The sequence below is a fragment of the Pseudorasbora parva genome, chromosome 15 (assembly GCF_024679245.1).
Source record: "Pseudorasbora parva isolate DD20220531a chromosome 15, ASM2467924v1, whole genome shotgun sequence".
Lineage (NCBI taxonomy): Eukaryota > Metazoa > Chordata > Actinopteri > Cypriniformes > Gobionidae > Pseudorasbora > Pseudorasbora parva.
Window position 1 is genome coordinate 1,660,131 of NC_090186.1, and position 25,708 is coordinate 1,685,838.

Consider the following 25,708-nt stretch of genomic DNA (forward strand, 5'->3'; position numbering starts at 1 on the left):
CACTCACGCTCACACACACTCACTCACACATACTAACACACGTGCACACTCACGCGCGCACTCATGCACGCACACACGCTCACACACACACGCTCACACACACACGCTCACACACACACGCTCACACACACACTGGCTGCTCGGGTATTTCTGTGATGATCACGTCAGCTGACTGGAGCGCTGTCTTGTGTGTTTGCATTATTGCTTCAGAAAGAGTGTCTTGTGATTTTCTGTAAGGCAGACTCTGCTTTATTGGTGTGTCTGTGTGTGTGTGTGTTTTAGTGGTTAATGCTGGTGATCTTCAGCTGTAGCTCACGGTAAATCAAGAGCTGTCAATCTGAGCGATCGGTCCAATCAGTGCTCTGGCTGTAAAGCTCTCTGATTGGTCTACACATAGTCCCCATCTGCTGTACTCGAGTTTCCATTGGCTGAACCTTCAGATGACGCCGGGAAGCCGTGACTCGGTACTCTGCAGTACCAACATAATTTGTTCGATGCCCTTAAAAGTACAGTGTTCGGTACCCAACCCTACCTCCAGCATCAGGTGAGTTTGAGCGTCATTCTCAGCTCCTCTCCTGTGGCATTATGGGATGGGAAAGGGCCCGTTGCTCACTTCAGAGTCTGGCTGGAAGTATTAGGTCATCCGGGACTGGTTTTCCAATATGCATTCAGACATACTCTGGTCTGGTGCCGTACTTGTTTAAAAAATATAAATATATATTTGTACCTCCTGCATATAGTAGGGAAGATCTGATCTCTGCCGCAACGGCTGTGGTCATCATTTGACCGTCTCTGTTTGAGTCGTGTCTGATATGATGACCGTTGTGCTGAGCTCACCTCACAGCATGTGTTCATTTACACCTGTTTCCTGACGGTGTGTTTGCTCAGAGACACTGCACAGCTCTGACTCGTGTGCTTATCATGGGCAATGTTTGCTATAAAAGCTTTATACTCACACACACACACACACACACACACACACACACACACACACACACACACACACACACACACACACACACACACACACTTGTTTTTGTGAAATTTTGGGGACATTCCACAGGCGTAATGGTTTTTATACTGTACAAACCGTATTTTCTATCCCCCTTACACTGCCCCTAAACCTACCCAACACACACACACACACACACACACACACACACACACACACACACACACACACACACACACCACAAGGCTGCAGTGTTTCATATGTTGCGTCTGATATGTTCAAGATGATCTGCTCTGTTATTGCTCTCACAAAAGTTGTGGCCAAACCCGTCAGCCTCATACTCAGACGTGTGTGTGTGTGTGTGTGTGTGTGTGCGCGTGCGCGTGCGCGGTATAGACAGACAGACGGTAATGTTGTGTGCCTCTGGATCCTAATTAGTTTTGACAGCATATGTTGATTGTTATCTGCAAGCATTGCAGTTTGGGGATTAGTGTGAGACACACACACACACACACACACACACACACACACACACACACACACACACACACACACACACACACACACACACACACACACACACACACACACACACACACCAGTCCGTGTCAGACTGGATGGAGTTAACAGTTGTGTTTTACTCGTGAGCTGCTCAGGACACGTCTGATCCTTCACGGGTGGATTTGAAACTGAGTTCTTGATTCTTCAATTTAAAGCAGAATAAAGTTTCCTTCAAAGGAGCCCCAACTCTGGCTAGTGTTTGTCAGATGTTATGATGCCTTTGCTCTGGTGCTCCTGCACACACACTCATGTACAGGCATCATGTGTGTGTTTGAGGACGTGCCCCACACGTGATGTCACAAGCTTTCTCTTTCTCACAGCGTGTTTGTTCTTGTCTTTCTTCAGTGGTTTTCCCCTGGCCGCGGGTCAGCTGGACGTCTTTCTGGTGTGTTGGAACAGCTGTGCTCTCTCTAAACTCCAGCATGTTTGACTGTGTGTGTGTGTGTGTGTGTGTGTGTGTGTGTGTGTGTGTGTGTGTGTGTGTGTGTGTGTGTGTGTAGTAGATCTTAGTCTTGTTTTCATTCCAATCAAAAAAAAATTACTGAGGATAAGAGTACAATGTGTTCTGTTCAGTGGGTTGTGCTGATGTTTAACAACATACGAGCTGTTCAATATCTTTCCAAAATCTCCAGTAGTCAGAAACCCCCTGACACCTGTGGAAGTCTCTAGTGCTCCGGAAGAGCTTGATTAGATTGATGTTATGAAATACATGCGCTGTGTGTTTCAGAGTGAAGCGTAGCACTGTGTTCATTTACACACACAGCTCATCATCTGCTGTTTTCAGGGACTGCGTTACATCAACTCCATTTCGAGTAACGTACTGACCATCTTCACAAACTCACTCTTATCGACAAAAGAGAAGTTTTGATAGAAACGCAGAGTTTTGTGTCCATTTCTTTGTTTTTCAAACAATCGAACTTAAGAAAGCCATAAATTAGTATTACTAATAAAAAACATTATTAGGGCTTGGGGATGAGAGAGTGCTTGAATTCACAGCTAAATTAACATCTTTACTGCGAGATCTTGTAGAAATGTTCATATTCAGGCCAGAATACTGATATAAACCATATAAGATCAGACAGCGCTGACAGGGAGACCAGGAGAACCACTGAGCCAGGAGCAAACAACTTACAGAAGGCTTTTCACTCCACAATCAGACGTTCACCATGGGTTTAATGTGGCGACACCGACTCTAACCATGGGATTGGGGCAGAAATAGTCGAAGGTTTCTACGTTATTCATCTCAGGGTTCGTACGGCGTTGAGTCCAGCACTTTTTAAGGACTTTCAGGCGCTTCACACTTTTTCCAGCCCTCTAAAGCTCTAAATGTGAATAAATGAATTAAAGGTTGGTTTAAGGCGTCCATCTGTTTATGCTAAAATCTTCAGTAATGGACTATAGTGCTCCTTGTAAAAAAATATTCTGGACTGGAGTAAGGATACCAAAATTACAGTAGTCGTTACCAATACCATAATAAATCGACCGGTACTCGGTACCAATTTTGGTACCACAGCAAAATTTTTATTTTATTTAAAGGGATAGTTCACCCAAAAATAAAAATTCTGTCCTCATTTACTCACCCTTAAGTTGTTCCAAACCTGTATAAGCTTCTTTCCTCAGGTGAACACAAAAGAAGATATTTAGAAGAATGTTTGCAACAAAGCAGAGAGAGCAACCATTGACTACTGTAGTATTTCCCCCCTACTATAGTAGTCAATGGTTGCTCTCTCTGCTTTGTTGCAAACATTCTTCAAAATATCTTTTGTGTTCACCTGAGGAAAGAAACTCATACAGGTTTCGAACAACATGAGGGGAGAGTAAATGATGACAGCATTTCTTTTTTTGGGTGAACAATCCCTTTAACAATTTTTGAATGAGTGCGGTTTGGGACACCTACAAATGGCTGTCCCCTCAAATAATGCCCTGTTTAAGGGTGTAGGGGCGATTTCGGGTTCAGCCACTGAATCTGTTTGTGACTGAGATGATGAGCCTGAGTAAATGAGTCTCGCATTGATCGTGTGTGTGTGTGAGCGCTCAGTGCTGTGTTTGCTCATGGTGGGGTTTGATGGCTCACTCATACAGGCTTTATTCTGATGCTCTGACACATGAAAGAGCGTTTTGATGCTTTTCAGTGTTCATTCAGTGCTTCTGTCTCGCGTATCAGTGTGCTGAAAGACGTCCCCTATTATCATCATGATGATATCAGGAAAGCAGATTTGAGTTCTCATGACCAGCTCTCTCTGCCTTTTAGAAATAGGAAACATGTTTCGGCAGATGCACCCTACGGAAATCTCCACTTCTGATTGGTCAAATGTTATGCATGTGTTCTTTATTTTCTTTAAATGAAATTGTCTTATATATGGGCTTTATATTACCTGCGTGAAGTTGGCCCCCCACCCAACGTTTGTGCTGCTTTGGTTTTAATGTTTTAAAAATGGAAGCAGCACAAACGAAAAATGTACAGCACAAACGATTGCGCCTATTTGGGGTGAATTTGGAGCTTGTGAGGGTCTGAGTGACCTCAGAATGACCTATAAATATTATTTTAATATTTTGAAAACAGAAGCAGCACAAACAATGTTTAATGGCACAAAACAGCATAAACGAAGCACAAACAAACAAGATTAGTTTGGGTGAATTTGGAGCTTGTGAGGGGGCTGAGTGGCATCATCATCTATAATTAAATGTATAATATTTAAAAAACGGAAGCAGCACAAACAAAACTTTTACCTGCACAGACAAAGCACAAACGATTGCGCCTATTTGGGGTGAATTTGGAGCTTGTGGGAGGCTGAGTGACCTCAGAATGACCTATAAATGTTCTTTTAATATCTTAAAAACCAAAGCAGCACAAACTAAAATGATGGGACAAACGGAGCACAAACGATTGAGACGATTGCCGTTGTTGTGTTGGGTGGTGGGCCAACTTCACGCAGGTCTTTATATTGGTCATCATGGTATAAATGTGTTGACGTGTGTGTGTCAGGAGCAGTGGTGTCTGTAGCTGAGGGAAGTTTTGACCACAGATGTGATGGCTCATGATATGGCTGTAGAGACTGACCCTGTGTCCTCTTCACCCAGTGTGCCGGCGTGATGACCACAGAGGTGGGATCAGAGACGGATGTGAAGAAGGAGCCGGAGAAGGTTCCTGAAGTTCAGCAGCAGACGGAGCCGGTGCTGACGGACCAGCCCGATAACCCGGCTGATAAACCGACTGATAAAGCGGCCGAGGGCGACGCCCAGCCTGCCGCGGCTGCTGCCGGCCCACCGGAGGTACAGGTCAGACCATTCAATCTCTCCCTCCAGTTTTTCACGATTCTGCGATCGATGAATATAACGCAAAATCAGCAAAATGATTTAGATTTTTTGTCTTATCATAAAAAAATAAAAGTACAAATTCAGTTTTTTGTTACTGTGAGTAATATCCAAGTCTTGGTATTCAGGGCACTTTTTGCATTTCGTTGCCTCTTCTTGACAGATCGCTTCCTGTACTCCTCAGTTGTAAGTCGCTTTGGATAAAAGCGTCTGCTAAATGCATACATGTAAATTGTCGTTTTTTTTTTTTTTTTTTTTTTGCGATCATAATTTGTAATTTTATCACGAAATAATCACAAAAAATAATTTAAGGGTGCTTTCACACCTGCCTCATTTAGTTTGGTTGAATTATACTAGAGTTGGTTTCCCTCTTTGGTGCGGTTCGTTTGGTCAGGTGTGAAAGCACCATTCGCACTCGGGTTCGCACCAAAAGCGGACCAAACAAGCGTCGGTAAGCTTTCAGACGAACTCTGGAGCGGTTTGTTTGTGGTGAGAACGTGATCCGACCTCGAAGAGAATCAACTGCAAAAGTACTGATCATTTTTGTACTAAACCAGCTGCGCTGACATTCTGTGCATGACATTACCTGATAGATCGCTGGCAATATTTTTGTTAAGATGAGCATGTCAGAGTTAAGAATAATTAATGCACGCCTCCGCTTGAAGTGTCGAGCGTTGTGGCGCATGCGCGGTACGTGGTTTTTGTGAAAGTGAATCTTTTTCATCTGCTGTCTCGCATATAAGTGCCAAGGACTGGGCGAATTGATTTCTTAAGATGAATAAATGACCTGATAAAAGTATGATATACCCGATAACACTAAAAAAGAGTTAATAAAAGCGCTGTATACAAGCTGAATTCGCTACTGAGTGACACACGGGCTCGCGGGTACAGAAATCTGTTCTTTTTATAGGGTTAATGCCCTTGAACAATCAAAATAAAATGCGTGATTGTGCCTAAGTGTCCATCTTGGTGGTGTCTTGAGGGAATAAGTTTGGGACGTGTCACAGTATTGGGTCCGTGTATTACTGTAGGCAGTAATCTTTAAGGTTAAATCACCTAATATAGACTAATCCTATAGTCCTACCCCCATCAAACAACAACACCTGGAAAAACACAGTAGCCTATCCACAACTTTCCTGCGAGTCTTAGTGGGCGTCGCCATGACACTCGATACTTCCGGTTGACGGTATCTCAGTTCGGTTTAGCACACGTTACAGTTATGCATTCACACCAGATGCGAGTGACGAGAATAAATAGCGCTATTCGCGCGAACATGGACGCGTGAACATTTTGAATCCATTCGCTTCATTCACTACACAACAGACGCGAATTTGCGTCACGGGAGGGGCTTCTGCCAGGCAGCGGCAGTCGTCAGAAGGACGAGCCGAGTTAAGGCTGCTCTCGCCGGGGTTAATGAGCGCGGAGCGCCTGGGTCTCTCACCTCAGAAACCTTGCTTCCATAAACCATGCAACATAAACGGACCCGTTTGACACGTTGCCTAGCACCATACGCACCCATTCAATGCCAAACGAGCTTCAAATAAACTCAAGAATTGTGATGTAGAAGTAATATTTATATTTTAATATTTGTAATTGTTGAAATCATGTCAGACATTGTCAGTACTTTTTTTTAATCAACATGAATATAGATGCATGAACTTCAATTAATTTAAGTGCATTGTAATAAAAATTAACATTTCATTGCTGTAAATTTAATTATTGAGTTTATATAATATATTAGTTTAACCTAGCCTGTTTAAAATACTGCAGTACAACTGTATAATTTTTTGCAAGGGGTATGTTTATTGTTTTCAGTAATTTACAGATTTATTGTGTAGCAAGACCGCTCTAACAGCCTAACGTTAAATAGAGGCCTGCACTCCTGCGGGACCCAGCACAACCGAGTGCGGTGCGGGATCATATTGATGGTGAATGCGGATGCGAGTGGCAAGATATTATTGTGTGCGTGTCGCGGGAAAATAAAATTATTTTGCGGGACTCCCGTAAAGTGGAAATATCTAACAAAATAAATAACTAGAAACAAATAAACCTTTATTTATAATAAAATAAAATTGATTTACAGGCGCATGGACGGAAGGTAAATCTTGCATGGATCATAGGAACAGCCAAGCCTACCACACAGTGGCAAAACTTGCATAACTCGGGTGAATCGCTTAGTGCTACAGATATTAGTGAGTTCTTGTCAGATAGTCAGATCCATGCGACCATCTGGGACGTGATCATTTTGCCTGAAGCGTTGTTGTAAAAGTCTACTCCTGAATCCTCATAATACAACCAAGCGTTTAGCTGATAACAGTACAGACTAACGTAAACCGGAAGTTCGTTACCGGCGTGTTCTACGTTGCCATAGGGATCATGGAAAAGGTCAGAGTTCGGGAAAGTTGTGGATACTTAAACCTTTAAATCTGTATCTTTGTTGTATTTATTTGTCCTCCGATCATTTGTTTATTAGTTCTTATTTTATTACTGACTGTTTACTTGATTAATTAATTATTTGAGAACTTTTTACTTATATTAGGCAATTGCTCATGGCTGTGATTTACTTTTCCAGATATTTCCCACCCTAAGAGATCATGATATTAAAGTTTATTATATTATAGTACATCACTGGACTTGCCTTTTTTAGTACGATACCAAAATAAGCTAGATTTGTGCATTTTGTTTGCTCTGTTGTCGGGTATGACTATTATTGTGCATCTAACATAATAAATATGGTAAATGTGGGATCGTACACTCAAATTGGGTTAAAAATGGACTAACCCAGCAATTGGGTTGTTTTAACCCAACGGTTAAGTTGTTTTAACCCTGCAATTAGGTTGTTTTAACCCAGCGGTTGGGTTAAATGTTGCTTAAGACAACCCAATTGTTTGATTAAATCAACCCGATTGCTGGGTTAGTCCATTTTCAACCCAACTAGGGTTGTTTTTTGTCTAGCATTTTTTGAGTGTAATTAAAATAAAATAAAAACTGCAAAATCTTTGCAAATTTCTAACAATTACCACCACAAAATCAGTCATTTGATCGCAAAAATCACAACAACAAATTGCTACATCCTGGAGGGACTGTTCAATACATCAACAGTGATCTGAATAAACACTGGTAATAATGTGAAGTAATGTTGGCTTCCGTCAGCAGGAGAGCCCGAGTGCGGAGCCGGAGTCCCCTGAGCCCTGCAGCCCTCCTGCTACCGCCGGCCAGAAGAAAGACAAGGGCATCTCTCGCTTCCTGCCTCCATGGCTTAAACGACAGAAATCACAGAGCCAAGATAAAGCCGGAGAGAGCGCAGTGGAGCCCAAGAGCCTGAAGGAGGAGGAGAAGAAGAGCGAGAGACTGAAAGAGGAGGAGGAGGAGGAGAAGAAGAGCGAGAGCACAGAGACAGCGGAGGAAGTGAAGGAGCTAAAAACAGAGGAAGTGAAGGAGGTGATAGAGGAGGAGAGCAAGCCAGAGGAAGTGCAGGTGGAGAAGGAGAAAGAGGAGGAGAAAGAGGAGGAGAAGTCAGTCGGCAGTGCTGACACACAGGTGAGCTCTGGTGGTCCTGCACACATGGACCCATCTCTGCAGATTGTGACGCCCTGCAATGAATACGGTCGGATGGTTTAAGATGGTCATATTCTTTCAGGGCTCGACTTTCAGTATTACACATAATGTTAAAGAGGGTTAGTTCACCTAACAATGAAATTTATGTCATACCGTCCATGTCCAGAAAGGGAATAAAAACATCACCACAGTAATCCATATGAGACATCAGTGGGTTAATTAGAGTCTCTTGAAGCATCCAAAATACATTTGGGTCCAAAAATAACAAAAACTACGATGTTTTTATTCCCTTTCTGGACATGGACAGTATAGTGTGCATACACTTGCATACGCTCTCGGACTAAATATAAGATATCTTAAACTGTGTGTGAAGATGAACGGAGGTCTTATGACATACATTTCATTTTTAGGTGAACTAACCCTTTAATAATTCCCGCAGGTCTCTCACGTGTCATGAAACCTGTTTTAGTCCGGTTGATCACACCTCAGAGTAACAGAAGTCTCTGAAAGTGGCCGTGTAGAGGATCTGAAACACATTACACGCACATGAATGTTTAAATATGACCACGGAGAGAGAGAAAAACAGAGTTGAGGGCTTCTTGATGTATTTTAAATATAACCTCAAACGAGGGAGAAACGCAGAAGCTTTAAAAGTTCTAATAATATGTTCAGCTCGTTTACGAGCGCTACGGTCTCTGATCAAGCGACACGCGTCAGTTTAACACTGGAAGAATAAAGCAGCGTTAGTTTCGCCCATTCTCCTTTCTGTCAGACTACATCATTGCCCTGTGTGTATCAGAATAACCCAACGCATTCATGATCAACACGGCTGTATCATCATTATCACAAGTCTTGTCTTTTTAAAGCCCATTTTAAACTCTTCAGTACTCGCTCTCTCTGAGAGAGGAGGTTTCTCTGCACACACACGAACACACGAACAGCTCGTGAGTAACACAACAGAGTTATTTTAGTAGATTATAGCGCTTTTAAAACACAAAATTGTCAGCATTCCAGTTCTGGTGAGTGTCCTCATAAACACAGTGAGTTGTGTCTTAAACACACAGCTGAGAGCGCGCTCGTGTAACGTGTAATTATAACGGATCCGGATTCTGAGTGCTAGCTCTTAAAGCCACAGTGTGTGTGAAACAACCACAGATAGGAATCCGGATTAATAGCCTATGTACACTCTAGGGTGACCAGACGTCCAGAAATCTAAACTGGTGTCCCGAATCTGGCCCACATTGTCCTGAAAAATTATACTGAAGTAAAATCTTGAGTAGTTATTGTCTGATAAACATTAAAAACTGTCTGGAGGTTGAGTCGTCCTGAAACCGCCCCGCCGGCTGCAGAATCTTTTTTCCAAGTTCTACAAAAATACGGTAGGCGCAAATTTAGATATGCATTGATAAGCTAATTTTCCTTCCTTCCGTTGGCATGGCTTGTGTACCGGGACCGCAACACGCTGCTAAAAAGCACAAACGCCTCTGCAGGTGCTGTCATTAATCTAGGCACAAAGACTACACAACCTTTTTGTTTTAAGCCAAGAGAGCGCAAGTTGCTGCCGCCGCGGGGAGGACAGTGATGCGTAAAGGACTGATTGATTGTTCATGGCACTGTGTACAAAAAAATACTTCACTACACAATTATTTAGTTATTTTCATTTAAGCTTATTAGTGTTAGGCTATACAGAAAGGTCTGATTTACACACTGTTACTCACAACGGTCATTGTTTTTTTTGTTCTTTCACAATGACATTTAAGTTCATGATATTTACACTGCAAAAAATGCTTTTCTTAGTATTTTTGTCTTGTTTCTAGTCCAAATATCTAAAAATTCTTACATTAAAGGTGCACTATGCAGCTTTCCGTCCACTGGAGGGCGCCTATTCAAAACAAATGCGTAGTTTGATGACGCAAAGTGTGAGCGCAGCATCTTGGGACGTGGTCTTCACATCACAGCCGGTGGAAAATAGGACTCGGGCAGAAATCACGTTCATGCATGCGGTTATTAACGTTACTGTAGTGAAGCAGAGCAGGAGCGAGTGTTGTGGACCTGAGCACAGCTGCTGGAGCGATTGTTAAACAAATACCCGCCTCACCAACACCGGGACTTTTATTATGAAGGGACGGGAGGCGGTCGCCGGGCGCCTGCACTGATCCGCTCTTCCGGTTATGATCATGAGGTAAAGCAGCTCTGTTTATCATATTAGATACATTTAAGTGTGTTTAAAACGATGTTATAACGTTACTCCGTGCGTTCAGTAGTTCACACTGCTAAGAGTAAAGCGCTCCTGCCAAATAAAACCCGAAACCGAGGGTAGCGGAGATATGACGCCATTGACAGGCGACTCCCTCAAACGCTAAGCTGACACGTCCCGGTCCTTCGTTAAAATAGCAATTTTCTCACAATTTACAAATAATTGGAAACATCTGGGATATTGTAGGTACTCAACTGAACAAAACACTGGCCTAGTGGTTTTTGGATATTTTACTGCAAAAATACCACATAGTGCACCTTTAAGAAACATTTACTAGACAAGTAAAAATTATGGTTTTGTTTTGGGGGAAAATAACTAAAAATGAAGAGAGTTTTTGCTTAAAATAAGATTTAAAATAAGCAAAATAATCTTGTTTTCTGTTTGAATTAAGATTATTTTTCTCACCCCATTGGCAGATTATTTATCTTATTTTAAGCAAAAACTCTCTTCATTTTGAGTTATTTTTCCTAAAACAAGACAATTACTTTTGCTTGTCTAGTAAATACTTCTTGTTTTAAGAATTTTTTGATATTTGGACTAGAAACAAGACAAAAATACTGAGGAAGAAAAGCATTTTTTGCAGTGTAATGTTGTTTTGTTGTGGCAGACTAAAGATTAATGACAGACTGTTGATCTTTGAATTAAAATATATATCCCCGATTTCAGCCAGTCTTGTCTGGTCACCCTAGTACACCCTTAAAAATAACGGTGCCAGGAAGAACCAACAATGGGGTTTCACAGTGACGCCATTGAAGAACCGTTTTTGTGAAAGGTTCTTTTAATAACCATTTTTTTCCTAATCATTTTATAGTCTAAAGAACCTTTTGTGCAATGGAAATGTTCTTTGGATATTAAGAGTTCTTCATGGAACCATAAACCCCGCCAGAGAACCATTAAGAGCCTGTCTTTAAGAGTGTATTTAATGTATACAGGACTAAATGACGACCCAGTGTTCTTTTACACTTGATTACTTTATCCAGGTGATCTACAGTGCCCTCACACCTGAAAGTGTCACCTTTGACCCCAGTCTTGTGACCTGATCTAGCCAGTAAAGCTTCTCTCTGGTTTCACACAGATCTATCACAGAAGTGTTAGTGGTCACAGACACTTAAAGGAAGTGTGTGTCAGATTGTGGCCAGAACTGGTCCTGCAGTCCCTTTCAGAGGATCAGCAGAGCGTTTGTAGATCTGCAGCTGAGGGAACTAGAGCAGATCTGGCAACCCAAACGCTCCTGATTGGTCGATCGGTGGAGGGCGGAGCTTCAGGCTAAAACACAACATGACATCATCAACATCAGCTGAGGGCAACAACAACTTTATAATGACAATATCCTGCCGGACTACTGCAGTCAGTGATAGAAGTGTTTGACATTAACATGATTTATTAATGTCCAGAGACATATCAGGGCCATTTTATGATTCAGTGAAATACATTTCTTACACACAGCTCCTTTAAAGCTCCTCTTGCCAGAATAACAGCTCGAGGGTCAGAAGGGAAGACATCATGACAACCCCGGGATAATCTCAGTGTTTTTATTACTCTGATGCCATCCTACATGTCATCTGTGTATCGTCCTCATTCACTGCGGCTGGAACCCGAGTCATGATGTCACTGCCTGCTCCCCTCCTGTGATCCAGATCTAATCCAGATCAGATGTGAACGCTTCCTTACGCCACACACTTCTGCCAAAAGCTTCAGTCATCCGTCAGTGTTCGCTCCGCATCCGCCCGCTGACATCATCCAGCAGCGATCCGCTCGGCTGGAAAACATGAGAGTGTGTGTGTGTATTAACTCTGTGTGTGTGTGTGTGCAGCCTGTGAGGGAGGAGAAAGAGGCCGAAGCGGAGGCGAAGGAGAGCGAGGAGAAGAGAGAGGAAGAGCAAGTGATCCAGCAGGAGACGAGTGTGCTGTCGCCACTCAAACTCAACAAGAAGATGAAGATGGTGGTGTGTCACGTCACCTTACTGGACGGCAGCCAGTTCTCCTGCGAGGTGGAGGTAAGACCCGTGTGTGTGTGTGGGCATGTTTTTGTGACATGAGGACCCAAATGTGTATAATGCCATGGGTATGACACAGGTATTACAGGAGAGGGTGAAATATGAGGACATTACCCATGGCCCCACTTTACAAAAGGCTTATAAATCACACAGGAGGAGTTTTTTTGCAGAATGTTTCCTGTGATGGTAGGTTTAGGGTGTGTGTGTGTGTGTGTGTGTGTGTGTGTGTGTGTGTGTGTGTGTTTGATGGGTAGGTTTAGGGGCAGGGGCAGTGTAAGGGGATAGAAAATACGGTTTGTACAGTATAAAAACCATTACGCCTGTGGAATGTCCCCACATTTCTCAGAAACAAACGTGTGTGTGCGCAGTGAGGAGTCAGCTGACAGGGCGTTCGGTGTACTCCTCTAATCCTGTCTCTCTCTGTTTCACTCTTATTTAGTTTATGATAATTCAGGATGACAATAATCCTGCTGTAAGGATGGAGATGTGTGTGTGTGTTGCTTGGATTTGTGTCTATATATACTCTAATAATCTAACATGAACACATCATCTCCCCTCATGAACTCCATGGCAACGCAACTCATCATAACTGTGTGTGTGTGTGTGTGTGTGTGTGTGTGTGTGTGTGTGTGTGTGTGCGCGCACAGTATGCGTCCACCGGCCCCATACACACATATGGACAACCGTTCAATGGAGGAACTACTCATTCTAATAATATAAATCACAGATGTAATATTTATTATATATTATATTAATAATATGGTTTTGTGTGTGTGTGTGTGTGTGTGTTCAGTAGCTGTGATGGGATCAGTCACTGTGCTGACAGGAGCATTTAAAAGCATGGTGATAACCTCTGACCCTGCAGTGATTTGGTGTGTGTGTGTGAGAAGTGTTTTGGTGGACAGATTATCGGGGGCCTGTCAACCCCTCAGTGATAAACCACCAATGCCTGCTGTGAATGAGTGATTATATTTTAATAATTACATATTTTAAATGTTATGATATTTTCTTATTTTATATTATTATTATTAATTATATTACTATATTATAAATATACACACAGACACACACACAGAGACGCACACACGGACGGACACACACACAGAGACAGACAAATGGACAGACATACGTGCACACAGAGAGAGAGAGACACAGACACATGCAGGTAGACAGACAGACACACACACACACACAGACACATGCAGATAGACACACACACACACACACACACACACACATGCAGGTAGACAGACACACACGCACACACACACACACACACACACACACACACACACGGACACAAAACTACAGCATGGCTGCAATAAAATCTATATGTATTACATTTAATAAATACATTGCAATAATTGGAAGATAATGTTATATCATTTATATGAAATATGTCAGTAAGTATTTCGAGGCCCCTGTGGTCTGCAGGTGAGTGGGTCTGATGGTCTGAGATCTGCAGGTGAGTGGGTCTGAGATCTGCAGGTGAGTGGGTCTGAGATCTGCAGGTGAGTGGGTCTGAGATCTGCAGGTGAGTGGGTCTGATGGGCCTTCATGAGCGTATGGGCCGATGCGAGTGCAGGTGAGCTGGGATAGGACGGGCTGGGCTCATTACTGAGGCCGAACAGGCTCTGCTTTGTCCGTCACTGAGAGTGCTGAGGCATCACTGAGAGCTATTGTCCTGATGTATTCATGCAGGAGACGCCGCATGTTTGCTCAGAGCCGCATAAGCCACAGCTCCACACAAAGCATTCCAGACCGGCCGCTTCATGGGGACAAAGAGGAGCTGATGACTGCTGAACGACCCCTCATGGTGGCTTCAGTCTCTCTTCCACTGGGCCTCTGTGTCTGTCCTCACGGCACGACTGATGGATGCTCAGGAACGAGTGTGATGTACACCAACACTCAGCCAATCACAGCGCACGCTCCATCAGCCAATCACAGCGCAGTGACCTATATAGCGGCATTGTTTTTAATGCCGTAAGTGCAGAGATTCAGCCGTGTTTGTTTGGAAGCAGAATCCGGATGTTAGGAAACATTTGAGATCGTGCGAGTTCTCGTCGTCATAGGATTGAGCTTCTGCTGGTCTCTGACAGTGTGTGTGTGCTGGTTTCTGTGAAATATGAGAACACAAATGTGTATAATGCCATGGGTATGACACAGGTATTACAGGAGAGGGTGAAATATGAGGACATTACCCATGGCCCCACTTTACAAAAGGCTTATAAATCACACAGGAGGAGTTTTTATGAGAAAGTAAAAATGCAGAATGTTTCCTGTGATGGGTAGGTTTAGGGGCAGTGTGTGTGTGTGTGTGTGTGTGTGTGTGTGTGTGTGATGGGTAGATTTAGGGTGTGTGTGTGTGTGTGTGTGTGTGTGTGTGTGTGTGATGGGTAGGTTTAGGGGCTGTGTGTGTGTGTGTGTGTGATGGGTAGGTTTAGGGTGTGTGTGTGTGTGTGTGTGTGTGTGTGTGTGTGTGTGTGTGTGTGTGTGATGGGTAGATTTAGGGTGTGTGTGTGTGTGTGTGTGTGTGTGTGTGTGTGTGTGTGTGTGTGTGTGTGTGTGATGGGTAGGTTTAGGTATAGGGGCAGAGTAAGGGGATAGAAAATATGGTTTGTAAAGTATAAAAACCATTACGCCTATGGAATGTCCCCACATTTCACAAAAACAAACGTGTGTGTGTGTGTGTGACGCTAATGCGTCAGGACGTTCATTCACAATGACTCTGTGATTTAAACCCTCTTCAAACATCCCATCAGCGATTCTCTACCACTTCACAATTAAATTATTCATCGTGTTGTTCGGTCTGCAGTTGGAGATCCTTCTTTTGTCCTCATTCATGTTCTTCTTTCATCGTGTTCTTCTAGGCTTTCACTCATTGACTCTCTCTCTGATCCATTCGTTTCTTTTGTACAGACCTAGTCTTTTTGTCTGATTGATAGTTTAGCAAGCAAAAGGCTTTTAGTGTTACTGTAAAAACATCCACCGTCTTCATCCTGTGATCTCTTATAAAAGCAAACGTAGAGATTAGGGGCGTGGCGAGGTTTCTGGTCGAGGTGAAAAGCTTTGATTATGGTAATGGTTTGCACTTGAAACCTATGATCAATTTGTGGGAAGGAGTTCAGTTCGGAGGTCAGCAGAAGCTCAAGCGTAAGGTCTGAAGAGACGATCGTACAGCAGAGAAGCCGTCAGATGAGTTTGTGCTAAACCTTTACAGTGCTTGATTCATTACAAATCAGAGTTTAAACTAGGGCTGTCAAAATTAACACGTTAACGCAAATTCATTTTAATGGCACTAATTTTATAAACGCAGCACATTTTCTGTTTGAATTAAGATTATTTTTCTCACCCCATTGGCAGATTTTCTTATTTTAAGCAAAAACTCTCTTCATTTTGAGTTTTTTCCCAAAACAAGACAATTACTTTTGCTTGTCTAGTAAATTTTTCTTAATGTAAGAATTTTTAGATATTTAGACTAGAAACAAGACAAAAGTACTAAGTAAGAAAAGTATATTTTGCAGTGTAGTTGGGGAAATCAAGAGCAGCCACAGACATTAAGGAAGCAATTGACGTCATATAGCCCACATAAGATACCATTTTTTGGTGTAACTTTGATTAGACTCCAGGTCGAGATGAAAGAAAAGGTGTTTTTACACCGAGCACGTTTGCTGCAGTGATAGTTCTCGGTTCCCCCGCAGCGATGCTCAACTTGATTCTGTTGAACCCTTGTGCATCTTACATAATCACAAACATCCACAGTATGATAGAAAACAGCACGCAGGTTAATATACTGGATGAAGGGGCTTTTTGTTGCATGCTTGTAAAGGGACTTTGCATGCACGATGAGCGAATACACTGCAAGCTCACTCTCGCTCATATCCGAGGTAAATCATTAACTCCATCACCACTTATGTGTTTTATTAAACTATACATTACAATCGGCTTTTTAGATATTTAGACTAGAAACAAGACAAAAATACTAAGTAAGAAGAGCATTGCTGGCGGTGCAGTACTCTGGCTATCTGTGTGTGCGCTCGGACAGTGTGAAAGTTGAGTTGTTGATTCTCCTCAGGAGTCTATTGTGCGTTCTCATCTCTGTTTAATACCACACATCTCCTGCTCTCTTTATTTGAGTTTATCCTCGGTGGTGAAATCATTGCTTCCTCTACTCTAGCTGTAAACCTGTGATCTGCTGCAGATCAGCTGACGTGTGTGTGTGTGTGTGTGTTGATGAGCTCTTCCTCCTGGCTCATAGATTCACCAGTAGCTGTAAATCCCTGTGGTTTGTTGTGCTCCGAGCCGTTGTGCCGACACCATGTGAACGCGTCTCCACCTGCGGCTTTCTTTAGCCTGAACGCTTCACCATCAGGCAGCTGAGCTCTCCATCACTCCTGCAAAAGGAGCGCCAGTGTTTGTTTGCGCTCGTCCTAATGCACTTTTCACTAATGCACAATCATCCAGTATTGATCCACTGGAAACTCAGATCCATTAGCAGCATCTGTGTGTGTGTGTGTGTGTGTGTGTGTGTGTGTGTGTTGTTTTGAAGCAGAGTTTACAGAGCGTAGCATCACTCAGTGAATCTGGTGCGAGTAAAGGCTCTGAACGGATTAGTTGGTGTATTTGCATCCATAACAGCAGCTTATGGGGTTTGTGTCATGTCATAACCAGACACATTTAACCTTAAACAAGCACTGCTTTGGGTTTTGTTTACGTCTAGTTCATATGACCGTCACTTTTCACAAAAGGGGAAAATTCCCTGCTCTTCTGTAATACAAGTTTTAAGTACATGTGCTCAACACTTCCTCTCCAGTCCATTTACTGAAACCAAACTGATAAACAACGACATTATCATGGTTAGGATATTGAAACAATCGAAACATAAAAATACTGATCAAGTCTTAAGCCCCTTTCACACTGCGATTCCGGCAAATACACGGATAATGTGACCCGGCATTTGTTCCCGGGCCGCTAGATTTGGTCCATTCACACTGCCAGCGAAATACCGTAATATGTGCGCTTTCACACACAACCCGTAACGGTCCCGGGTCGAGTTGACACGTGACATCCTGATGTGACGTATAACGGCGAGCGATCTCCGCTTCAGTGCGGATAGTAAGGAGCTCCGTGGTCTCGACGTGTGTCCAGTTTGCGCTCATTTCTGCTTGTTTAATTTTAGTTTCTTTTGTATACGAACACTCTCTGCGTTTAAAACACCGACGAGCTCTTCTGGCACTGCAGGGTTGTGTTATTGAAAAAACAAGCTGGAGTCGCACGATAACTACGCACACGTTGCGGCATTAGTTTCGGCTTTTGTTCACACAGCGCTCGTCCCGGGTCGAACCCCGCAATGTTACTAGGTCCCAGACCCGGGTCGAATTTGGTAATCAATGCCGGGACGTGGTTGCTTTCACACAAAAGGCGACCCGGCAATGTTCCGGGAATATTGCGGGTTGGACGTGCAGTGTGAAAGGGGCTTTAAAGGTACAGAAGCACAGAGTCAGTTAAAAGGGTCCTGTTCTGCCCCTTTTTACAAGATGTAAAATTATGTCTCCAGAGTGTGTGTGTGTGAAGTTTTAGCTCTAAGTACCCCACAGATAATTTTTATAGCATCTTAAAATTACCACTTTTTGAGGGTGAGCAAAAACGCGTTGTTTGTGTGTCCCTTTAAATGCAAATTAGCTGTTGTTCTCCGCCCCTTTCAGGAAGAGGGCAGGGCTTCAAGAGCTCATGTCAGCAGCTCTGATTAACACACACACACACACACACACACACACACACTAAGATCAGCCGTCGTCTGTATTCTTGGTCTGCTATGTTCAACATTATTTTGCAGAAATACAACCATATTCTCTGGTTAAATATTTTAGAACGCTTGAAACACAGCAGCCATGAGCGCGTGTCACAGATGTAGGCCTTCAGGTTTCTTTTCTTTTTTATTAAAAATATACTCAAACTCATTAACTATATCATGAACTCTCTGATATTCTGATTTTAAAATATGTGTGTTAGTTGATCTATAATGTGTGATAGGCGCCGCCATGTTACTTTGCGCCTCAGAGAATCAGATCTGTCAGATTTACATCACGTCTCACGAAACACATGAGTGAGTGAGCGGAGAAGAATAGAGTTACCTATATAATGTGTATCTGATATAAATACGACACAGTCAAATCCTAACTGTCTGAAAGGGTTGTTATTGGCGCTATAGACATCAGTGTGTTTTTTGCTAATATTTATGAGCATTTAATGTGCCATATTGGCACTGGTTTCAGTACTCAACCCTATTTAAAGGATATTGTTTCTCTGTGGCATTCGTTATAATTGAGCTGTGCATTCTGCTATTGTTTTACATTGTAGAATGATTTGTAAAACTACATCTGTGCCGTTCTAGTTCTCCTTTGTGAACCGGTCTTAACGTAGGAAAATACAGTTTGTTTATCTGTCAAAAAGACCACTAGCATGTTTCTGATAATGACAGACCATTTTTGATTCATGCAACATACACGTTACATAATACTGAGTTGAATACATTTAATATTAAACACGTCTGTAAAACTTTTTTTAAGCTTGATATTTCTCACTCCCATAATCTGTGCAGAGCTTCATGGGATGTGGGATAAAGAGGGATAGATGAACTACATTGTACTGTTTTTTTGGTGGAAGAAATCTTGACTGGCGGATTAAAAATGGCATGAGCCTTTGGAAGAATACAGCACGTCTCTGTCTTCAGATGGACTTCTGTGACTAATTCTGGACACTCCTGCTGTCTGGAGAGGAAAGAGAGGCTGTTGAGCTCCAAACCAGACCTCTCATTCCTCAAGAGTCACGCTAACGCTCACGCTATCGAGATGAATGTGCGGACGGCTCAAACAGGCCCATTATGAGCTGTGTGTGGCGCTTCACACCGACTCCGAGTCTCCATTCAGACTCGTCACAGAGCCACAGTTCAAGTGCCACCCGAGAAATGACACTTCTGTCCTCATTTACTCACCATCATCCAAACCTGATTGTTCTGGACACCGTTTTATGGGCCAAAACAGTTGAGACATTTCTCAAATATCTTTTATATTCCACAGAAGAGAATCCCACAGGTTTGGAACGACATGAAGGCCAGTAAATATTGGCAGAATGATGGTTTTTGGGTGAACTGTTCCTTTGATTTATAGGGTCGGGTACCAAACTCGGTACTTTTAAGGGCACCGACCGGATTACGTCGGTACTACCGATTCACATTAAAACAATCAGTACCACATTTCGTACCTGAGAACACATCTGGTGATATAGACTAGTGTTCGTGAATATTAAACCACAAAAAGACTATTTACGAATCCTGAGTGTTCGTGTGAATGAATGGCGCTGACCCGCAGTTTATTTACCTATCATACACACACACACACACACACACACACACACACACACACACGACTCCGAGAGTCACTTCATCAGAATTTTACCTGTTCAATTGAGAAATACTACCGTCATAAACACACAGAAACTCAAAGTCAAAATTAAAGTTAAATATATCTCTGTTGTACAGTAGAGTTTAGAGATGTCTTAAGTACGTGATAGTAATTAAACTATCCAAACTTCATTTTTTTAAGTAATATATGACAATGTTTCTTCCATGTTTTCATTTTAACAGTATAAAGCTCAGTTTTGCAGCTTTGTTTGACAAAAAAGTTTCATAAAATTAAAAGAGAAATGAATGTTTTATGTCTTCATTTGATTACCAGAAAATACACAACACAGATTTTGTGGGAAATCCTTTCATAGAAATTAAATTAAAAAGAAGAAATATGGTTGTTTTTATTACTCAATGAAATAGCTATAGCCTTATATTTATTACAGTGAGCAAACATCACAGACAATGGCAGACCGAGGCAGCTCTTGCATCACCTCAATAACACTTCTAGAAATGACTTCTGCACAGTTATTGATGCATCTCTTAAGTACCGAAAAATGTACTGTCTGGTATCGGTTAAAATGTGAACGATACCCAACCCTAACGACAATGGATCTGTTTGTTTATATATTCTCAACATTGTAAGTAATGTCCAACTCGTCTTTCCTCTGTGTCTAGAAACGGGCGAAAGGCCAGTACCTGTTTTTTGAAGTGTGTGAGCACCTGAATCTGATGGAGAGGGATTACTTCAGCCTGAGCTTTAAAGACAACGCTGAGCAGAGGGTGAGTTCACTCAATCCATCATCACCTCTCTGAAAGACGAGCACTGTCCCTTACAGCAGAGAAAGGCTCAGTCACCGAATGCTTGATTATGTTCATCTCCTGATAGTCTGCTGCTTTATTGCCTCGTGTGTTTCTGTTACAGTGCTGGCTGGACCCTACCAAGGAGATCAAGCGGCAGATCCGCAGTACGTCTCTCTGTTTCTCTGCATGTGATGGGGTTTGGTCTGGGTGGGTTTGTGTGAGTCTCTATGGCCCTCTCAAACATCTGCAGATTCAATAGCTGTAATTACCAGAGCGCTGGAGTGACGCACACTGGGTGGAGGAAGAGGATTCCTCATTCACAACACATTCACAAACACCAGCAGAGCCATATTAATACTGATCGATCGCACTTCAGCTGTGCTAGAGCCTGACATATAATACAAGAGGCTGACAAATCACATTTAATTAGCATGTGTTTTTGGTTGAGTATTATATATGATGCATTAGTCTGATTTAGTGAGAATATGGACAAAATATGCATATAAATATCAATAATATGTCTTATGATATTGAAATGCTTAGTTGGTACACTTTATTTTAAGGTTCAGTTATTAACTAGTTTATTAGTATGCTTTATTAGCTAGTTACTAGCTTTATTAGCTAGTTTATTAATGTTTATTAACTAGCTTATTATCATGCATATTACTATGATATTGTCTGTTTATGAGCACTTATAAAGCTCATATTAATGCCTTATTCTGCATGAGCTTATTCTACATCCCTTAATCCGACCCAATACCTAAACTTAAACGCTACACAAACTACCTTACTAACTATTAATAAGCAGTAAATTAGGAGATTATTGAGGCAAAAGTCATATTAATAGTGAATGTGTTCCCCATACTAAAGTGTTACCGCTTAGTTTTATGATCAATGCTCTGTAGTTTTAAACATAATGCAATACAATAACTAATAAACCTTCCTCAAAAGCTTGAAGATCATATTTGATACTCATGATTTTTATAATACATGATGTCTGGATAAGTAAAGTCCAGCTGAAATATTCCTAACAATATCAGTTATTCTTGTGTTTGCTTGATAAAGTCAGGTCAGATTTGAGAGCAGAGACACGAGCTGAAGGAGGACGAGTGGACAGTTATAATAGAAGACTTTAACAGGATAAAAGAGTAAACTATCAATCAGAGACAGAAGGGTCATCTAGAGGCCGTAGAAATATGTGGACCAAATATAATACAGCAGGTTTATAGGGTTAAAGTCTGCAGGTTGAGTGAGTGCAGAACACTTCCTCTTTTGCTCAAAACTGGCCCATTGTTTGACATCCAGTCAGGTGCTGTATCTCTCTCTCTCTCTCACACACACACACACACACACACACACACACACACACACACACACACACACACACACACACACACACACACACACACACACACACACACACACACAGGTGAATCAGATGTCTTATCTGCTGTTATGACTCAGTCTGTAGAGCGTCTGGAGGAGAGCTGAAAATAGAAAAACAGGACAGAGAGAGAGAGAAACGCTCTCCTTCTGAAGGACACGTCTATAAAAATGGCAGCTGTGTCCTCGTTTCTGAAAGAATGAGGTTGACTTTGTTTTGCTCCGTCCTGACCTCTGACCCCGAGTCTCCACAGCACAATGACCTGATGTAAAGTTCAGGGCTTCAGTGAGCCAGCATGCTTGAGTTTATTCCACTCATTCCTGCATTATTTCATGTCTGCTGTGAATATTATCCTCATTTCCTTCCACTGACACAGCTGAGCCTCGCTGGGAGCGTCTGCCATCCTGCTGATGGACTAGTGTTGCTTATTCTTATTCTCAGGGGGATTTGTTACGGTCTCGGTGTACAACACTTTGATTCGGCCATTAAACAAACCAGCTCTAGATGAATCATTACAGAGCTTCCACCTGATCGTGGGTTTGATTCACAGGAACTGTAGGTTAACGTTAGAGCGAGTAGACTCGTAAAGCTGGAACTACTGGCATATCTGAAGTGATAAGCCAGGCCTCGACATTAACGCTTGTCTGGGAAAAAAGAAAGTGAAAGAGAATTTTACTTGCCCCACCAGATAAGGGGATTAAAGCGGCAATAACAAAAAATAACTAGTGATTGATAGTGGATAATAATATAATAAACTGACACTAGCACAACCTCTCGAGGAGAAATCACAACACATGAGCGCCGCTCACACTGAGAAACTGAGCTAAACATTCAACATGTGAAGTTTATATATTTATAACATATCATACAGTTAAACATCACACAACCAAGAGTGTGTTTTCCTGAATACCATTACGACTGACACAATTTCATATGACAGCTCCATAAACTTTTAATTAACATTAATCCCTTACATTTTAGATGCAGTATTGACTGTTTTTGTTCTCTTTCAGCAGCGAAAATAGATCTGAACAGCAGAACCATAACGCGTCTCACAGCAACAGTGTGTTACTGAATGATTCAGTGTTTGAATGAATCGACTCAATGACTCACTCATTAAGACTCACCTGCTGCCACCTACTGGTGGTTTAGTTTCATATTTATTTATTTTTTTCAACATTTTTTATTTGTTTATTCAAAAATACAAATCTCAGAACATTATTTAATGCAGTTGTAATTTTTCGATGTAAATGATTTAATTTGATTGGTAACAGGCCTATAGTGTCTTTTTCTAATGTGTAGATCAAATTTAACAATATAAAAGGAAACATGAAGCATAGCCTATATTTAATAAGGTTAGGGGGAAAATGCCTTTTATAAAAGGTAAATATCGCACAAATATGCAGATTTAAATATGCCAAAGCTGATTGAACACTGGTGAGTATATTGCTCCTGAATAAATCATGTTTACAAGACAAATACGAAAAATAACTTTTTTTTTTTCCAGAAAAGCTTTTTTTTTTTGTACTCGGGCAAGTGAATAAGCGGTCCACTTGTCTAAAGGGACCAGCACGTGAACATGCTTAATGTCGAGCCCTGGATAAGCCGTATTTGAGGTTGATGGATGATGGGCAAATGTTTGGATTTCCTGCCGTTAACGATCTGTCCGTCACAGACTAATACAATTTTGTTTGACCGTTCGTTCCTCTTCTAGTCGACTATTATTGGGCAGCCCCACAGATCATCTTTCTCATCTGTCTGGTGTCGCATCGCTTCTCACATCAATGACTTTATCCTGATCATGCTCATCAACACACCCATCATGAGTTCACAGAAACCCTGACCAGACATCATAAAGCACAGATAGTTTGTGTTTTATGCTGTGAATTATTGGCCGCCCAAAGCATGAACCTCTGACATGCAGAGGCGTCTAGAAACCAAAAGACGAAACCTGTTTTTTCAATAGCAGCCGAAACCGAGTGTGTGAGATTTGAGATCTTCATCATAGTGTGCCTGATGTCAGCCTTTATTTCTGATGAACTAGTGTTGTGTTGGTTTGCTAATGAACTGAACAAACTCATTCAGACTCCTTCATAATCGCCACCAGCTGCTGTATGCCACAATTCCTCCACCCTATAGCTTTATGGCACATCTGCTTGTTTATCTGCATCCCTTATTTAGACCCAAGTGCAAAGGGAAAACACACACACACATTTGATTTTGTGAAATGTGGGGATATTCCATAGGCATAATGGTTTTTATACTGTACAAACCATATTTTCTATCCCCTTACACTGCCCCTACCCCTAAACCTACCCATAGTTGGCAGGAAGGACTGAAGTCCGAGTAAGTGATGTTGTCCGCTCTTCTTTAATCGACTCTTGTTCTCTGTGTTTTGTGCTAGACTCTCAGTGGCAGTTTGCGTTCAGTGTGAAGTTTTACCCCCCTGACCCGTCCCAGCTGACCGAGGACATAACCAGGTATAACTCAGCCCGTTCTGCTCATCTCCACCCGTTGCATGCTGGGTAACGGCTCTGGTTGGCGTGTAAATGCTGAGCCGTCTCCTCTCCTCTCCGCAGGTATCTGCTGTGCCTTCAGCTCAGGCAGGATATTGCATCAGGACGGCTGCCATGTTCTTTCGTCACACACGCTCTGCTGGGCTCGTATTCGCTGCAGGCGGAGCTGGGAGATTATGACCCAGAGGAGCACCGTCTGGACTACATCTCAGACATACAGTTCGCCCCAAACCAGACCAAAGAGCTGGAGGAGAAGGTGGTGGAGCTGCACAAGTCACACAGGTCTGAGAAAATATCTCTACATCAGTTTCAGACTTATTATGCCCCTTTATACAAGATATAACGCCCAAAAAGTCATTCGGTTTTTAAATGTAAGCCAGTGTCTGCATATAGTGCACATGATGCAAATTCATCACTGGAATAGTATAATAACACAACACCAGAGACTGGAACAACAACAGAAGCCCTTGTGTGAGGGGGTTAAGAGATGCTTGCAATTTTTGTTTAAAAGTAAATATATCGCCCACTAGGGCTGTGCGTTACTGAAGAAAAATGCAATATGCAATACCTCGTTAAATAATGGGATATGCGATATACGATATTGCTATTAGTGTGTAAAATCTATTTAAATTACATCTTTAAAACATATTTACAAACTGAGAAGCAGAGATATCACGGCTCTCATCCGCAGGTCCTCCGGCTGTTGAGCGATCGCAGTGTGTTGTGTGATATCTCTGCTTCCCCATAATATAGTCCCAAGGCCATATCTGCCTAGGAAATCGCCTAGTCTTAATCTGCATCGCTATTTGTACTCGTTGTGAATACGCAGGCCACAAGAAGTAATTAGGTGGGTGTTTGGTTTTTATTTGGACTACTTTTATTAGGGACATGCTAGCTGGCAACATAGGATTCCATTTATTATGCTAAGCTAAGCTAACGGCCACCCTCCCAAACTAAAAC

At 42.1% G+C, this 25,708-nt stretch overlaps 1 protein-coding gene across 19 annotated transcripts in view; it reads left to right on the forward strand.

The window, feature by feature from the left end:
- Positions 1-25,708, forward strand: part of epb41l2 (erythrocyte membrane protein band 4.1 like 2) — an 82,610-nt gene that overhangs the window by 21,356 nt on the left and 35,546 nt on the right. For 16 of the 19 annotated variants that reach the window (XM_067416651.1, XM_067416658.1, XM_067416669.1 and 13 more), the window contains exons 2-8: positions 4,595-4,792; positions 7,982-8,368; positions 12,457-12,639; positions 20,723-20,827; positions 20,970-21,012; positions 24,637-24,712; positions 24,812-25,030. In XM_067416651.1, the coding sequence (XP_067272752.1) occupies positions 4,595-4,792; positions 7,982-8,368; positions 12,457-12,639; positions 20,723-20,827; positions 20,970-21,012; positions 24,637-24,712; positions 24,812-25,030 (1,211 nt within the window). The remainder of the gene's footprint in view (positions 1-4,594; positions 4,793-7,981; positions 8,369-12,456; positions 12,640-20,722; positions 20,828-20,969; positions 21,013-24,636; positions 24,713-24,811; positions 25,031-25,708) is intronic. The other 3 variants (XM_067416653.1, XM_067416654.1, XM_067416652.1) reach the window with 3 other exon arrangements.